The sequence below is a fragment of the Protomyctophum parallelum genome (genome assembly GCF_964188405.1).
Source record: "Protomyctophum parallelum genome assembly, chromosome: 8".
Classification (NCBI taxonomy): Eukaryota; Metazoa; Chordata; class Actinopteri; order Myctophiformes; family Myctophidae; genus Protomyctophum; species Protomyctophum parallelum.
The window spans coordinates 7,585,416-7,601,720 of NC_139703.1; the positions used below are offsets into that span (position 1 = coordinate 7,585,416).

General features: G+C 39.7%; 1 protein-coding gene across 1 annotated transcript; it reads right to left on the reverse strand.

Moving 5' to 3' along the window:
- Positions 1-6,376: 6,376 nt before the first annotated feature.
- On the reverse strand, positions 6,377-15,089 carry rfesd (Rieske (Fe-S) domain containing). Its single transcript, XM_083770995.1, has 4 exons — positions 15,051-15,089; positions 9,883-10,048; positions 9,035-9,069; positions 6,377-6,859 (listed from the first exon to the last, which is right to left on the reverse strand). The coding sequence occupies exons 2-4, from the start codon at positions 10,034-10,036 to the stop codon at positions 6,563-6,565; spliced, it is 486 nt and encodes a 161-aa protein (XP_083627121.1). The 5' UTR covers positions 10,037-10,048; positions 15,051-15,089; the 3' UTR covers positions 6,377-6,562.
- Between the last annotated feature and the right edge of the window lie 1,216 nt (positions 15,090-16,305).

A 16,305-nucleotide genomic window follows, 5' to 3' on the forward strand; every position in this document is an offset into this window, starting at 1 on the left:
CAGGTTAGAGGCCAGTCCAAAAGCAGCATTGCCATCAACCATTAGCAGTAGGATGGTTGGAGGAAGATTTGACGGATTTATGCATTTGTCATACATATGAATGGTGTTATTCTATGAAGTCACAATATTTCGATGAAATGGTTCATGAAAGTCTGATCAGTGTGTTTGATATCATTAACAAACAACAATGTAAATATACATTTTGGGGAAAAGTAATTTTCGTGATATGCAAATGTGGGCATATTCAATATATATTAAGCTAATTTGCATATTCAAATTAAGTTTCAGAGAAACTTGTAATACAAAAAAGTTTAGTTTTCATGTTAAGATTCATTGTGGAAAGTTTCATTGTGATAGGACAAAAAAAAGGCCCATTAGGGTGTTTAGTTTTCTCGAGGTATTAGCACACATCTTGAATTGATGAGAATTAAACATATTTCCGCATCTAGGATTTCTTAGGACTTTTAGTATGTTATTCTAGACACCTCATAGAAATGATATCTGTTGAAAATAATTCTCTTTTAATTAGTCTGACTTTTGGGTCTAAAATGGGCTAGATTGCCTGGCCTATATGTGAATATGGATGTGAAAATGAAATTGTGGGCCTACTGTCTCTATGATGTACTGTATCTACTGTCTCTGCATGTACTGTATCTACGGTCTCTGCATGTACTGTATCTCGGTGACACTGCAAATGAGGGCAACCTCAATGTCTTTTCAAGAATAAATAAAGGTTTGAATGAATGCCAACACCCATTGTAACGTTCGTTCATAAAGACTTGCCAATTTGAAAACAATAAGGTACAGCAGAAGGCACTAGCTACTATCCAATTTGATTGATTAATGACTTGTTCCAACTACAAGTCATGATGTAAAATGAAATTGTCCCAGCCGTCATTAATAATTGTGTCAAAAGGAGAAGGATGGCATGTCCGAACATCAGTCTCAACATTAAGTGGCCTCATGTAAACTTCCTCTGCTAAGCCAAAGCAAGCACTAACTTTTAGTCCAGTGTTGAAGTACTAAAGTACAAGGCAGTCTCACCGGTAATAGTAACTTCACTGGTCATGATCTGGACCAGTATCATGGTCAGTAGTCAGTGTCATGTCAATATCATGGTCAGTGTCATCATGTCAGTATATTATGGCCAGCTGTATCATAGATAGATAGATAGATAGATAGATAGATAGATAGATAGATAGATAGATAGATAGATAGATAGATAGATAGATAGATAGATAGATAGATAGATAGATAGATAGATAGATAGATAGATGGATGGATGGATGGATGGATGGATGGATGGATGGATGGATGGATGGATGGATGGATGGATGGCTGGATGGAGATATATAGATAGATAGACAGACAGACAGACAGACAGACAGACAGACAGACAGACAGACAGACAGACAGACAGACAGACAGACAGACAGACAGACAGACAGACAGACAGACAGACAGACAGACAGACAGACAGATAGACGGATAAATGGATAGATGGATAGATAGATGGATAGATAGATAGATACTTTATTGATCCCGACATCCCGACACATTATTTTTTTGTCCAACAGCTCCAGTGTAAAAACATACATACAGAATAAAAAGAGCACAATGAACATATAAAAATACATTACATCATAGAAAGCAGTAGAAAAAGGCAATAGCAATAAGTTAAAGTGGCATGAGTTAAAAAGCACAACACCAAAAAATCAAGCTAATACATCAACTGACCAACCCCCTCCCTCCTTGTCTCCCCCCCACGGCCTCCATTGATATAGTCTTAATGGCCCTTGGGATAAAGGAGTTCTTAAGTCTATCTGTGCTGCATGTCTGGGATAAAAACCTGTTACTGAATTTGCTCTTCATGTCAATATCATGTCAGTATACGTATCGTGGTCAGTATCATGTCAGTATCCTGGTAACATTTTATTTCCCTTGTTTGTATTGCTTATTTAACCAGGCCAAAGTAATTGAGATTAAACTCTCTTTTCCAAGAGTGACCTTGAAGCCTCAATGCAATGCCAAGTGGACCAGCGGTTTCCGAGAACGAAAAACTGCCTGGTGTCTCATTCTCAGAGCTCGCTGCTTGCGTGCAGAGAAGTAATTTCAACTGAATGACCACTCACCACCCCTTAATAAAGGAAAACTCTTATGACCACAACAGAGGTCTACTCTATTCACAACAAGGACACGCTTTTCAAGTGATAAATAGAGAATAGAGGATGCCATAGTTGCTTCAACTTGTCCTTGGAAAATGTATCCATATGAAGGATTGTATAAAGCTGTCTGTACCTTGTGGTGGCAAAAATGCATATAAACACTATGGTATTGATTCATTGAATGTAGCCTACTAGTAGATGATACTTAACACCTGTTCTTCACTGACAAACTCATTAGAGACTGCCGACTCATGTAAACCTATTTCAAACTGTGTGAGTTAACTATAGAATAGAGTCCATTTAAGGAATGACCATCTCTTGTTACTCCTGAAACTCTGTACACTGCTGAAAGTATAAAATATGTGTGGGAGAAGTGTGTGGGGAGTTCGGAGGGAAGCTCTGGAGGGAGACACTAGTCTCTCTCTGGTGTGATGACATATACAATAAAATAATGGAGTTCGAATCCTGATGGTTGAGTCCTGCTTCTTCCTGATGTTGTTTACTTACTAATAGTGAGACCATTAATTCCCATTGCAACCTAAACTGTTTAGCTCAAGTCAAGACCCAAAATAGAAATTTGACATTTCTACAAGCTCAACATGGTGTTATGGCAGTTCCTGCCACTGAGACTGAATGCCTAAAGTTTGAATTATTATTGAATGTGTATGTTGCAGAGAATTATATTATTTTGGGATGTGTATGTATATGGGTTGATGCTTGATTGCTAATTGCTTGTTGTCTCCATAGTAGGGAGCAACTATCAGCTGTGGGGTGTGGGGAACATACCAACAGTATGAGGGTTTGTTTAGAGCACCATGCTTTCTCAGTGTTTAGATTATATGGTTACTCGATTGAATAATAAGTGATGTATAATAATAATGTGATAATAATATTTGTTGTCCCTGGACATTATGAAGTACTGGTTTAATTTTGGAATCAATTCAGGGTGGTGTGTTCCAGTGGGAGGGGCTTAGCCTTTATATGTAGGGAGGCCTCCCACTGCCTGTCAGTCAAAGTAGGACTGTGGAGGTGGAAGGAGTGAGGGCCACCTGTCCAGTATCAATGTTTTGGGTGAATAAAGACGAACATCTCTGCATCAAGGACTGCCTGGAGGTTATTTATATATATTTTCCCGTTTTTTCACACTACCCACACTAGGCAAGTGTGACAGGTGTGATGCTATTTTCACTCCTTCTTAAACTTTTTTCTCATTTTATTCATGAAATATTTTGTTTAATGTGGGAAAAGGAAAAAAGTAAATGTACTCATGATCCATCAAAATTGGTCCGCGACCCAAAGATGTGTCCCAACCCATTGTTTGGGAAACAGTGCTGTAGGCCTATACCAGTCTGGTGAAAATAAAATGAAACTACAGTATAGTGAAATTAATCCAAATAGTTTTTTGACTCTTCATCAACTCACTGATGAGCCTAAAAGCTCTATACTCATTTAGATTAGAGAACTTATGTAACATTGTTGAAGCATCATACTTCATGCTGAAAATGCAAGAGATTTTCCATTGTGATTATTGTGGTATTGATTTTCTCAACAAACCGCTGAATAAGAATGTGCTCAAGTACTCACACAGGACTTAAGTCTTAGGCAGTGTTTTGGCTGTGGCGTAGCTGTCTGGGCATCAGCTTTGGATAATGGAAGTCACAATCACACATCAACACAGATCACAGCCAACCAATCTCCATATTTGAACGTCTTAACAAAATATCCACACAAGCTCATTAAAACAGCAGCTCTACAACGTGTTGCACAGCGAAGCATTGTGAGCTTGTAGATCGGGTATTTTCAGCCTATATGACACCATCGTGTCAGCCCAGCAGCACCCAGGGAAGGATAAGTGAGATATATTTGTCAGTGCATTGTCATGTTCAAAGGATTGTGAGCGGCTGTTTTACACTACAGTACGTTAGTCTCTCTCCCCCCGGCTTCCACGCCACTATGTGTTGTAGTTGTAGCCACATTTCAAATTCCAAGGTCGCTTGCTTGCCTTTCAGCAGTGATGCCACACTGGCATCCTTAAGAAAATGTCTCCATTGTTCCAAGGACCATAATACAGCTTTTGCATGACGCCCACAGTGAGCCCACTGTATAGTGCTGTCTAACCCCATGAAACATATTGGACTACAAACCAATTAAATGAACAGGGTTCAAATATGAACTTTAAATACATTTTATTGTGTGAATTTTGCGAGCTATTCATCCATTGGGCAAGGTATGGATACTCATAAAACGATGGTACACTGTGACAACTAAAACCTTTTAATGATTAACAATAACCAATACATACACTATTATAGACCAGATGAGATAAGATAAACCTTCATATTGATTCCTGTGGGTACCTCCAGATGTCAATAATAATTGTAATAAAATTGTATAGGCCTATAGCACTTTTCAAAACCAGGAGTTACAATGTGCTAGACAGCTAGAATTATACTGTGAAGTTAACTGCTGATGTCTATGGTTTACAGTTGATGCTTGGGGGGTTCTTTTAAAAATAAATAAAAAAAGATTTTTTTTAAATTGGGTCCAACAATTGTTGGGGGTGGGGGGCTTAAAGCTAATGTTCTGTATAATGAAGGTTTTCTTTTTTATGCTACCCATTAAAAAGTTATGACTTGACATTTTGAAAACAACAAGGTATAGCCTACTTTACAGCAGATGTCACTATATCTAACAATAATGATTGATTGACTTGTTCCAGCAACAAAGACTATGACTGAGTATTACATTTTGTACCAGCCCTCAGACTGGGTCAGTGGAACCATTCATCATTTAGTCGAGGCATTGACTTTCTGGATATAAGAAGAACAACAACAAAACAGGCATTAACATTACTGTTAACTCTCCTGCATTTTGCAGTTGGGAGCATGTCTCCTGTTCCTCCAAAAGGATTTAACCCTTTTTACGTGGTCAACCCATGTGTCAACGGCCCATATACCCCCCTCACACACCCCACTGATATGCAGCCACAGCCATTAATGTTAATTTGCATAGTTCCGTGGGTTTTAGATATAAAAATCGCCATGGCAGTATTTCATTGTTTTTGTTAGAAGGTAAGAGCTCTCCTCAGTCAGTCAGTCAGTCAGTCAGTCAGTCTGACATACGGCCACATCATAGTGTGACATTTAATACAAATGTGACTGACATTAAAAGGCCACCAGTGATGATAATCCATTCCAACACATTACTTTTTTTAATCATTCTATTTATATGTGGTGTTGAATTTAAAATAATAAGAAACATATCCGTTACCAGCTCACTGCGCTATGGTGTCCGTAATGTTGCAATGCATGTTACAGGGTTCTGTAAATATATTAAGAAGATATTTTTAAAAGCAAGTTTAGTAACTCAAGCAACTTTCACTTAGTGGTGGAGTCATATTTGACCAGGAGTATACTTTTCCTCAAGATGTAACATTGTCCACCACTGCCGGCAGTGTAATAACCCATGCTCTGACTGTCCACACCTGCAAGTACCAAATACTAATTTCAGTGATGATATCTGGCTCACAACATTACATTTCCAACATTTGCATAATCTGCCCATAATTAATTTTCTGAGCTTAATGTTTAATAGTTCTATGCAAGACCACGATACACATGCCATCAAGCTGTAAAACAGAATGGAAGGATTAAACGCAGATGGAGATGGAGACAGAGGCCTATATATGCAACACAATTGTACACAATACACTGTATGTAGTAGGCGTCCCTGCTTCATCTCTTTATCACCTTTATCATCAAGGAGTTCTTGGCCTGACAAATGTTGAAGACCCCTAGATTAGAGAGCCCCGTTGCTAATAAATGCCTGACAAATCCCTCTGCAGAGACAACCATTCATCATCATCACCATTCATCCGTAAATGCTTCCATTTTCCACCACTTCTGTCACTATAGATAACAGAGATACAGTCAGCCTAATTGATAGTTCGTCCTACAACAGTCACTCCCAAAGAACAATTGATCAAAAAGTGCCCTTTAATTTGTAAAAATCTTTAATATCATTGTATTGCTTTATAAAACTTTGGACAGTCAGCAACCCCCCCTCATTTCACTAGAAATTTGACTTGTTTATAGCTAATATGTGTATTAATTTTTCCAAAAATAAGACAGACTAAGGAATATTTAAAAATATATAACAAAGACAAAAAGAAAAGAAAGAAAGAAAAGAAACAGGGCATAGTTTCAAAACAATGACAGTCAACAAAAGAAAATCTGCTTTATTAGAAAATTCTAATTCTAAGAAAAGGCTAAGACTATGGAACTAAATGTAGTACAGATACTCTGAAACTGTACTTAAGTACAGCACTCAAGTAAATGTATGCAGTCGTTGCTGAGTCGCTGACCACCACTGGTGTACAACAAAGTATAAACGAGGCCTCAAACAGGCAGGCCGTCTCTTCGTGCTTCGGCATTCTTCATTTCCCTTGCCTCTTTGCCACCCTCTCCCTGGAATGAGTCTGAATCGATAACGGTTTTTGACAGTGACAGAGCGACGTAGATGTCCCCGTCGGTCTCTGTGACGGCGTGGGTGCGCTGCTTGATGCCCTTAGAGTACCACCTGGCAACAGGTGGGTGCTCATTAGGCTTGGTGAACTTGTACACGCCCTCCCCGTCGGCCAGGGCCATCTTGTACTTGTGCCTGGGGCAGATCAGGCATAACTTGCCACCCAATTCCTGTGTGCGTGAATGGGAAGAAAGCAGGTGAATAATAACGTCTTGAGGAAATTTAGGGATTAAATTCACTTGTTCCCAAACACTGCATGGGTCGGCCGGGGACCCATTTGTGGATCGCAGACACATTTTTATAGGTCCCTTTATTTTATTTATGTCCTACATTTTGTTTTTAATTGTCTCCACCAGGCCGAAGGCATGGGGGGAGAGTATGTTTTGCACTCCGTCCGTCCGTCCGTGTGTCCGTGTGTCCGTCCGTGTGTCCGTCTGTGTGTGTGTCCGTGAGCAGCTAATCTCGGCCACTGTTAACCCGGTCGATGCCAAATTTTGCACACACACTCCCTGGATGCCAACGATGAACCTCTGCCCCAAACTTTCCAGAACGGCCTGTTATAGCGCCACCAGGAGGCCGCTTTGTGCAAAACAAGTTTTTGCACAGTACACCTACAGATTTTGTCCAAACATCGCGCAAATTGGTACACAGTCTCTCTAGAGCCATTCAACGAAACGGGTCTTTCAGATTTCTCAGACTCCATCCTGATTGGTTAAGATTGGCTTCCAAAGTTCACAGGAGTGCTCAGTTTCAAACAAAATGCTGCAAATCATGAACACATCGCGTGATTTCCGTGAAATTGTGCACGCACATTCCCACTAGGCCGAGGAAGAAATGCCACATGAACAATTTCAACTCAGCCTCAAGGTGGCGCTATAACTGGCCGAAAAGTGTTTTTACCTCTAACTGCACGGATCTGTGGATAACTTTGTATGCCAACTCCCTAGTTTACTTTTGTTGCCCTTTTATCCAACCACCAGATGAAGGCAAGCTGCAATGTCCTACATTCCTATCCTGGTGGAGACCTGTGCCCAGAAGGGCACTTTTTCTAGTTATTATTATTTCAAAACATTTTCTAAAAACATTCCCAAAAAAGCAACATTGTTCATGAATTAAAAAAGATTCAATAATTTTTTTAGTTCAGTAATTTAATGAAGAAATCAAAGTTAATTTATCTTGAGCTAAAACGTTTGGGAACCACTGGATTAAAGGACCATTTCAACCTGTTTTCATATACTGTAATTGGTCCACACTAATGCTCATTATAAGATGGCACCATTTCTATCTACTCACTCTGTGTCTCAGCGTGGACATTGTAGTGACATCACAGTTTTCTTTTATTTGAATTAATGCAAGAATAATTGCTTTCAATTTCAGTGTGCTATCTTTCTAGGAAGATTAAATGCTGTGTAGTTTAGCTAAATCCCAGTGAAGCCTGCACGTTACGCTGCATCATTAGACTCACTAAATTGAGAAAGGACGCAATTAATTAAGTCACCATCCGGGGTCCTGGGATGCAATACTGTATTCAGTACTTTACTCTGATGTCGTTGAAGTAGGACTCATAAAATGTACCCGACCCTGGCTGAGACCCATCTAAAAGACCACCCCTGGATCCCGGGACCCAATACATTGAAAACCTATATATGTATGTATTCATCACTGAAATCCCCATCGATGTTGGGCGGATTTCTGAACCGTCCATAGCAGACCAATAATGAAACGCAGAGTGAGTAGGAAAATGCATCTCATAATGAACATTAGTGAGGACCAATATTTGAAGACAAGGTTGAAAATGGGTGAGGTGCCCCTTTAACCCATTTTGGGGCGGGAACCCCTTTTGGTGTTAGCATTATGTTATGCTTTAGCTATTGAAAAATAGCAGATCTACAAGCTCATAGCAGTGGCGTGCTACGAGCTTGTAGGTCTGCTATTTTTGAAAAATCGAAGAACGACTGACAGAAACATAGCTTTTTCAGAAAACTGTCGGATGTAGAAGACATTTTTAGAATCAGAGGTCAAAATGGGTTAAGTGTTAACTTGACTTGGCATAGAATGGAATAGACGCCATTCAAATGCCAACGTATTGATTGAAAGCATCCTGCTGTACGCGGTACGCCAAGCGAGCAGCTACGAAGAATTATGAATGTGATTCGGTTTTAGGCATATCAAAGAAAAGATTTTTATTTTATTTTCCTGGAATTGCTTTGGCAGCAAAAAAAAGGAACTGGTCTTGGACAGTGTCCCAGGTGCAGTAAGTTAGGAAATAATAAATATTGTGCTTGTTTTCCTAAGGCTCCCATAAAAAACAAGCTCCATCATTTCACATGAAATGTATGGCTCACCTCAATGTCTCCGGTCAGCAGTGGAGCCCCAGCATCTGTTGGAAGGTATTGGAGAGTAAAGTATACTGTGGTTCATCATGGCTCTCTGTACTTTGATGGTGTTATGGGGAAATGTTCCATAGATAACAAGGTGAATCAATCCTCTGCTAAAAAGAACAACGCTGCTTCATGTGGCATTTTACTTTACAGGCTCTGGCATCGCTTATGGTCCGCCCTAAGTGTGTGTGTGTGTGTGTGTGTGTGTGTGTGTGTGTGTGTGTGTGTGTGTGTGTGTGTGTGTGTGTGTGTGTGTGTGTGTGTGTGTGTGTGTGTGTGTGTGTGTGTGTGTGTGTGTGTGTGTGTGTGCGTGTGTGTGTGTGTGTGTGTGTGTGTGTGTGTGTGTGTACTACTACTACATGCACGCGCATGTACAGTACAGTATGCGAGCGTGTCTGAGAGAGGCAAGTATTGTTTATTGCTATTATTTTATTGGTTATTTATTTACTTTTTAGTCTCTCCTGTTGTAACACCCTGATTTACCCCAAAAGGGGATTACTAAAGTGTCAGCTATCCTAGCCAGCAGTGAAAGTGACATTGCCATTATATTGGATGGATTGTGGAGATGACAACACAACAGCTGTTTGTCCTGTACCACAGGAGGAACTGTGGTCAAATGAGATTAGACAGAGACAGATCTAGTCCAGCTCCAACTGTATTTTTTATTACCACCTTTTCGGTGGTGATAAAAATGACCGTTGGAGCTTAATCCAGTGTGTGGACTCTGTCTTTTCGTCTGCAGCACCTGGCTTTTTTTATACACTGTTCACATGAGACGAGCCAATTTAACTAAAAGTGTCCTATATACTCACGATGACAGTAGGCGTCCAACGCATAGAAGACTTCTTGGTTGTAGATGATCAGTATATCTCTCCCTTCTATTGTCCTGCATGAGCGCTGGGCCGCGATCAATTCTTCTTTTGTCCCCACAAACTGAGGCTCTCCTGTGGGCTCCTTCTTCTCCATGGACACAACACCCTGCAGGAAACAACAACAACAACACAGTTAGCAATAATTTGCCTAGTTACTTGTTGTTTTTATAGCCTGAAACAGCCTTGCGCCTCAGTATATTTCGGACTTGGTTTCTGCAGGTCACGAGCCTAATAACCAAAGGTGACCGGGCCTTTTCAGTTATTGCCCCCAAACTCTGGAACAGTCTTTTACTGTACATTAAGTCCAGCCCCACCATCGGAAGCTTTAAATTCACCTTAAAACCCCAATGCCTTCAGCTCAGTCTGAGGACTATTTAAACTTATGGCCTTCCCTAGTCATTACTGGTATTGGATGGAGCCCGCACACCACGGTACAAGAAAGACGTTCTTTATTGAAAATACTGACAAACTTCCCTAGTCATTGAATGTTTTTAACCTCTGTGTAAATTATATTGTGTTCCCTTTGGTGTTTTGCTTTGTATTTGTATGAAGTATTGCTTTTTTTTAATGTTCTGTTTATTAATTTTTTGTTTTTTTACAAATATAGAAGTAAATTGAGAAATAAAAACAGAGTGACAAATACAAAAAACTAAAACACACACAACAACAAAACACAAACTCCAAATCAAGACAACCAAAGAACATTCAAAACAAATAAAACAATATATAAAATATATATATAAAAAATAAAAAACTCCAATATAGTCAATATACATAGCAGATCATGGTCACAAACATCATCCAGACAAGACAGGTTGGCCAGTCAGGCGACAGTTATTCAGGTTCAATCGGGGGCACAAGTGTAAGGCGGTCAACATGAGATAGAATAGGCACTCCAATTTAGTCAATATACAAAGCAGATCATGGTCACAAACATCATCCAGACAAGACAGGTTGGCTAGTCAGGCGACAGTTATTCAGGTTCAATCGGGCACAAGTGTAAGGCGGTCAACATGAGACAGAAAAGGCTGCCATGCTTTACTGAATTTGGAGATTGAGCCACGCAATGTATATTTAATTTTTTCCAATTTAAAAAAATACAGTATGTCAGATATCCAACGGGAATGTGAAGGGGGGTATGTTTTTCTTCCAATGCATGAGAATAAGACGTCTTGCCAGAAGCGTCACAAAAGCGACGAGGTCAGATTGATATTTAGGCAGGGGGATAGTTTCAGGAAGGACGCCAAATAGGAAAATAATAGGGGATGGCTCTATGGGAAACTGTAACACATATGAAATAGTATCAAATATAGCTAACCAAAAATACTGTAAGGCTGGACAGGTCCAAAACATATGAAGAAGATTAGCTGGAGCCTGGTGGCATCTATCGCACGTTGGATCAACACTATCATAAATCCTGGCTAACCGAACCTTGGTCCAGTACACCCGGTGGAGAAATTTACATTGCAACACCCCATGTTTAGCACATATTGATGAAGAATGAACACGACCCATAATGGCCTCCCAGGTTTCATCAGAAATTTCTTCCTCCAGGTCCTGGGCCCAAAGATTCTTATAGGCAGTGGTTGAGGGTAAATGAAGGTCAAATAATGAGGTATAGAGTGACGATATCTTTCCCTTAAGACTAAGAGGAGCTGACACTATAATTATGTCTATAGGTGAATTAGGTGGAATAGTCGGGAAGCTAGTAAAGTTTTGGCGAACAAAATCACGGACTTGCAAGTAACAGAAAAAGTGGGTTCTGGGTAGCTTATACTTTTGAACAATCTGGTCAAACGAAACGAACGTGCCACCATCAAACAAATCTTTGACTGACTTAATGCCATGATCATACCAAATTTGAAATGTCCGATCTTGTAAGGAAGAAGGAAATAATGGATTTGCACACAGAGGGGTTAGTAATGGGAATAGTTGAATATCAAAATGGCGTCTAAACTGAGTCCAGATCTTAAGAGTCGACTTAACTAAAACATTAGAAGAGAATTTAGATAATGCCGCAATTGAGGGAGCACATACTAAGGCAGTCAGAGAAGCCGGGGCACAGGAAGTGGATTCCATGAGTCACCATGCAGGGGAATGAGGGGATGATTGTAGGTTGTAGTCATGCAGCCAATACAACTTGAAAATTAGCAGCCCAGTAGTAGAACAAAAGATTAGGTAGTGCCATTCCACCAAGTTGTTTTGGTTTCTCTAAGATGGTCTTGCGCAGCCTCGCCATCTTTCTGTTCCAAATAAACCCCGAAATAATAGTATCCAATTTTCTGAAAAATGATTTGGTAATAAAGGTTGGTATACATTGAAAGAGATACATGAAGTATTGCTTTTATGTTTCTTTTTACTATGTTGTATTTTATGAGGTCTTTATGATGTCATTTTTAAATGGAAAGCACTTTGGGTCAACTTCTGTTGTTTTTAAATGTGCTATATAACAGTTTTGGACATACAGGGGTTCCACCTGACAGCCATGTTCAAAAGGTGAACTGTATCTGTCATCAGACAGACTTATGAAGAAATATTTGAATGCATGTTTGTTTGATCACCCTCCTCATCATACAAATTAAATACAGAGTGACACCAAGCAGCGTGGAAGAAACTTTGATGCAGCATGCGCACAAGGCATACATGTACATAGCTACTAGCTATCATTAACCCACACAAACGCTGGTCATACATGTGTCAGTGGGTAGTCAGTGGTGAACAAGTACTCAACCTCAGTACTTACTAAAGTATATACTCCTGATACTCCAGGTCAAATATTACTCCACTACAAGCGAAAGTTGCTCAGTCAAATTTGTACTTTAAAACCATTGCATTTCTGAATCTAAATTTGATAGTAGAAAAAGAAAGATGATTCAAAAATACATGCTTTTAAAAATAAAGCAAAGGTTTTCCAGAAATGTTTAACAATTATCAATAATAGAGAAAATAGAAAATCTATAAGCTCAACACGTTGTGAACTTGTAAATTAATGTATTATTGAAATAGCGGCTGAAGTGGTTAATTCATAATGTACTTTTTGAGAGCTACTGGAGTGAGAAAAAAAGAGTACAGTAGCTGCTCAAGTAAATAATATAGCCTACTTTGTTACGGTCCACGTGACGTGTTACGGTATATGTGACAGTGTATACCACTGTATACACATAGTGGGGGAGACTGGACCTCAAATGTAATGCATGTATTCCAGATCAGACTAATGAGCACCACACAGAGCCCAGCAGTGCTACAGTACAGTATAGTTGAGTAAGCAGCAGCACTAGCAGCAAAGGAGCACATCTCTACTGGCAACCAAGCAGCCCTCTGGCTAAAGCCACTGACCTATGACTAAACCACAGCAACATGCTTCTGGTTCAGTAAGTTCAGAAAGTATTTATCAGACAATTAAAGTTCCCAAACATATTATGTTTGGGAACATAAACATAACATAACAACAAAAAGGTATGTAGGCCTTTAGGCTTTAGAACCTTGATCCCAACCTCACTCGCCTCTCTGCAGCTCTCTATACTGTAGAGAGGGACCGGGGTCCGGGACGCCTAGGGGGTCCTCAGAGTTATGAAACTTTTACCTGGAAGAAGAAATCTCTGATGAAACCTGGGAGGCCATTATGGGTCGTGTTCATTCTTCATCAATATGTGCTAAACATGGGGTGTTGCAATGTAAATTTCTACTACTGGACCAAGGTTCGGTTAGCCAGGATTTATGATAGTGTTGATCCAACGTGCGATAGATGCCACCAGGCTCCAGCTAATCTTCTTCATATGTTTTGGACCTGTCCAGCCTTACAGTCTTTTTGGTCAGCTATATTTGATACTATTTCAGATGTGTTACAGTTTCCCATAGAGCATCCCCTATTATTTCCCTATTTGGCGTCCTTCCTGAAACTATCCCCCTGCCTAAATATCAATCTGACCATGTCGCTTTTGTGACGCTTCTGGCAAGACGTCTTATTCTTATGCATTGGAAAAAAACATACCCCCCTTCACATTCCCGTTGGATATCAGACATACTGTACTTTTTAAAATTGGAAAAAATTAAATATACATTACGTGGCTCAATCTCCAAATTCAGTAAAGCATGGCAGCCTTTTCTATCTCATGTTGACCACCTTACACTTGTGCCCCCGATTGAACCTGAATAACTGTCGCCTGACTAGCCAACCTGTCTTGTCTGGATGATTTTTGTGACCATGATCTGCTTTGTATATTGACTATATTGAAGTGCCTTTTCTATCTCATGTTGACCGCCTTACACTTGTGCCCCCGATTGAACCTGAATAACTCGCCTGACTGGCCAACCTGTCTTGTCTGGATGATGTTTGTGACCATGATCTGCTTTGTATATTGACTATATTGGAGTTTTTTTTTTAATATATATATATTTTTTATATATTGTTTTTATAATTTTGTTGTGTTTTGAATGTTCTTTGGTTGTCTTGATTTGGAGTTTGTGTTTTGTTGTTGTGTGTGTTTTAGTTTTTTGTATTTATTGAAAATGAATAAACAGAACATAAAAATAAATAAAAAGAGTTATGAAACTTTTGTTTAGCCGAAAGTAGCAGATCTACAAGCTTGTGTCGTAGCACAATGCGCCATGAGCTTGTACATCTTGTACTGTAGATAAATATAGCTGATATACCAGCTTGTATTTCGGCTATCCGGTGAAGAGGTTTGGTGTGTAGAGGGAAAAAGGAGCAGACTAAGTACAGAGCCAAAGGTCAAGATGGCAAAGTATTGAGGGTTTTAGTGGTTAGATAACCGAAAAATACTGCATGATGTCAGCACATTCATAGTGTATATATAGAAAAGATAAACGTGTAAACAAATAAACAAGGTACATTCATTTACAAATCATGGACGATAGTGCTGTCAAACAAGCCTATGAAGCTATGTATCTATGAAATATCATGAACAAGTTTGATCTGCAACACAATTTTATACAATATGTAGCGGGGGTCCCTGCTTCATCTCTCTCTCTCTCTCTCTCTCAGTTAAGTGGTCCTCGTTGGCCTGAAAACGGTTGAATATAGATAGGCTAGCCTTGTCAGAAAATAAATGAAAACCTACAATATTCTCATGTATCTCTTGCTTTACCTTGGTATTCAGCAACAGTGTGTCTTCCCTCCAGCTGAACAGCTACACGTGTGGCAGTGCAGGAGAGCTGCTAGGAGGCTCAGCGTCATTATCTGAACCCTCAGGACCCCTCAGCACCTCTTCAGTTAGCCGTATCTATGGTGACATTTCTTATCACTGGGTCCGGGTGTCCCAGAGGAGCCCTGCAGGGTCATCTGCCAGCTGTGTGGCAGTGTGAGCAATTGGAAACTGCTAGATCAACCTAGAATGGTCGACAGTACGTGCTTTATTGTGTTTTATTTTATTTTATTAGAAACATTTCATGAGAAAAATAAAGTATTTTGTACAGTTTTTCAGCTCTGTCAAAGCCATCTACACATTGTAGATGTATAATTCATGTAATTCAGTGGGTAAATGGAAACTATAAGATCAACATACAATTATTCTGCCATTGTTTATTCATTATGCTTTTGGAAGCATTGGAAATGTATTTTATCTTAATATTTTCAGTTTTCAGCTAGGGTTCTCAACCCCCCAAAATAAGTATACGAACTGCATGACCCTCCACCTCCACCCTGCATGACCCTCCACCCTGACAAGCACTTGGATTGTAAGGCATTAATTAGTTTAACTCGGTTACACAGATAAATGTTGTGAAAATACTCAAATAGCCTACAAGCTCACAACGCAGCCTCACAACCTCTTGTGGATGTTTTTAATAGTATAGTTTGTTGGTTACTTTTAGCCTTGGTACCCGGGCTTTTTTTTATCGTTCGCATTCGGCTCAAGGTTACTTTTGATGCAGTCTTTTTTCATTTAATTGTTTTTATTTTTTATACATCTCTTAAATTGGCAGCTGTCATCTGGGGCTCCACACAGACCCGCACTCACAGGTTGAGCACCACTGACTGTTATAAATTGTGTCATAGCTTAATTTGCGACCCGTGTAGGCTTAGTGTTCTGTGCCAGGGAGCCCCATACAAGGTTTGTGTTAAAAATAGCTGATCTTTGATCTATAAGCTCACAACTGACAACACCTTGAAACGAAGCCAATGTTTGACCAGTTTTTATAGTAGACCTATAGTTTGTTGATTATATTTGGTATTTTTTTAAGGTAGTTTTAAGTATTCAAATTAAAAGTCCTTAAATTGTCACTACACTGTCATCTGGGGACAACTTGATAGCACATCAGTGAGCTGGATGCAATCCTACCTGGAGGGGAGAGAACAGATGGTGGAGGTGACCGGAACAGTGACCCATACCACCCGTCCCGTCC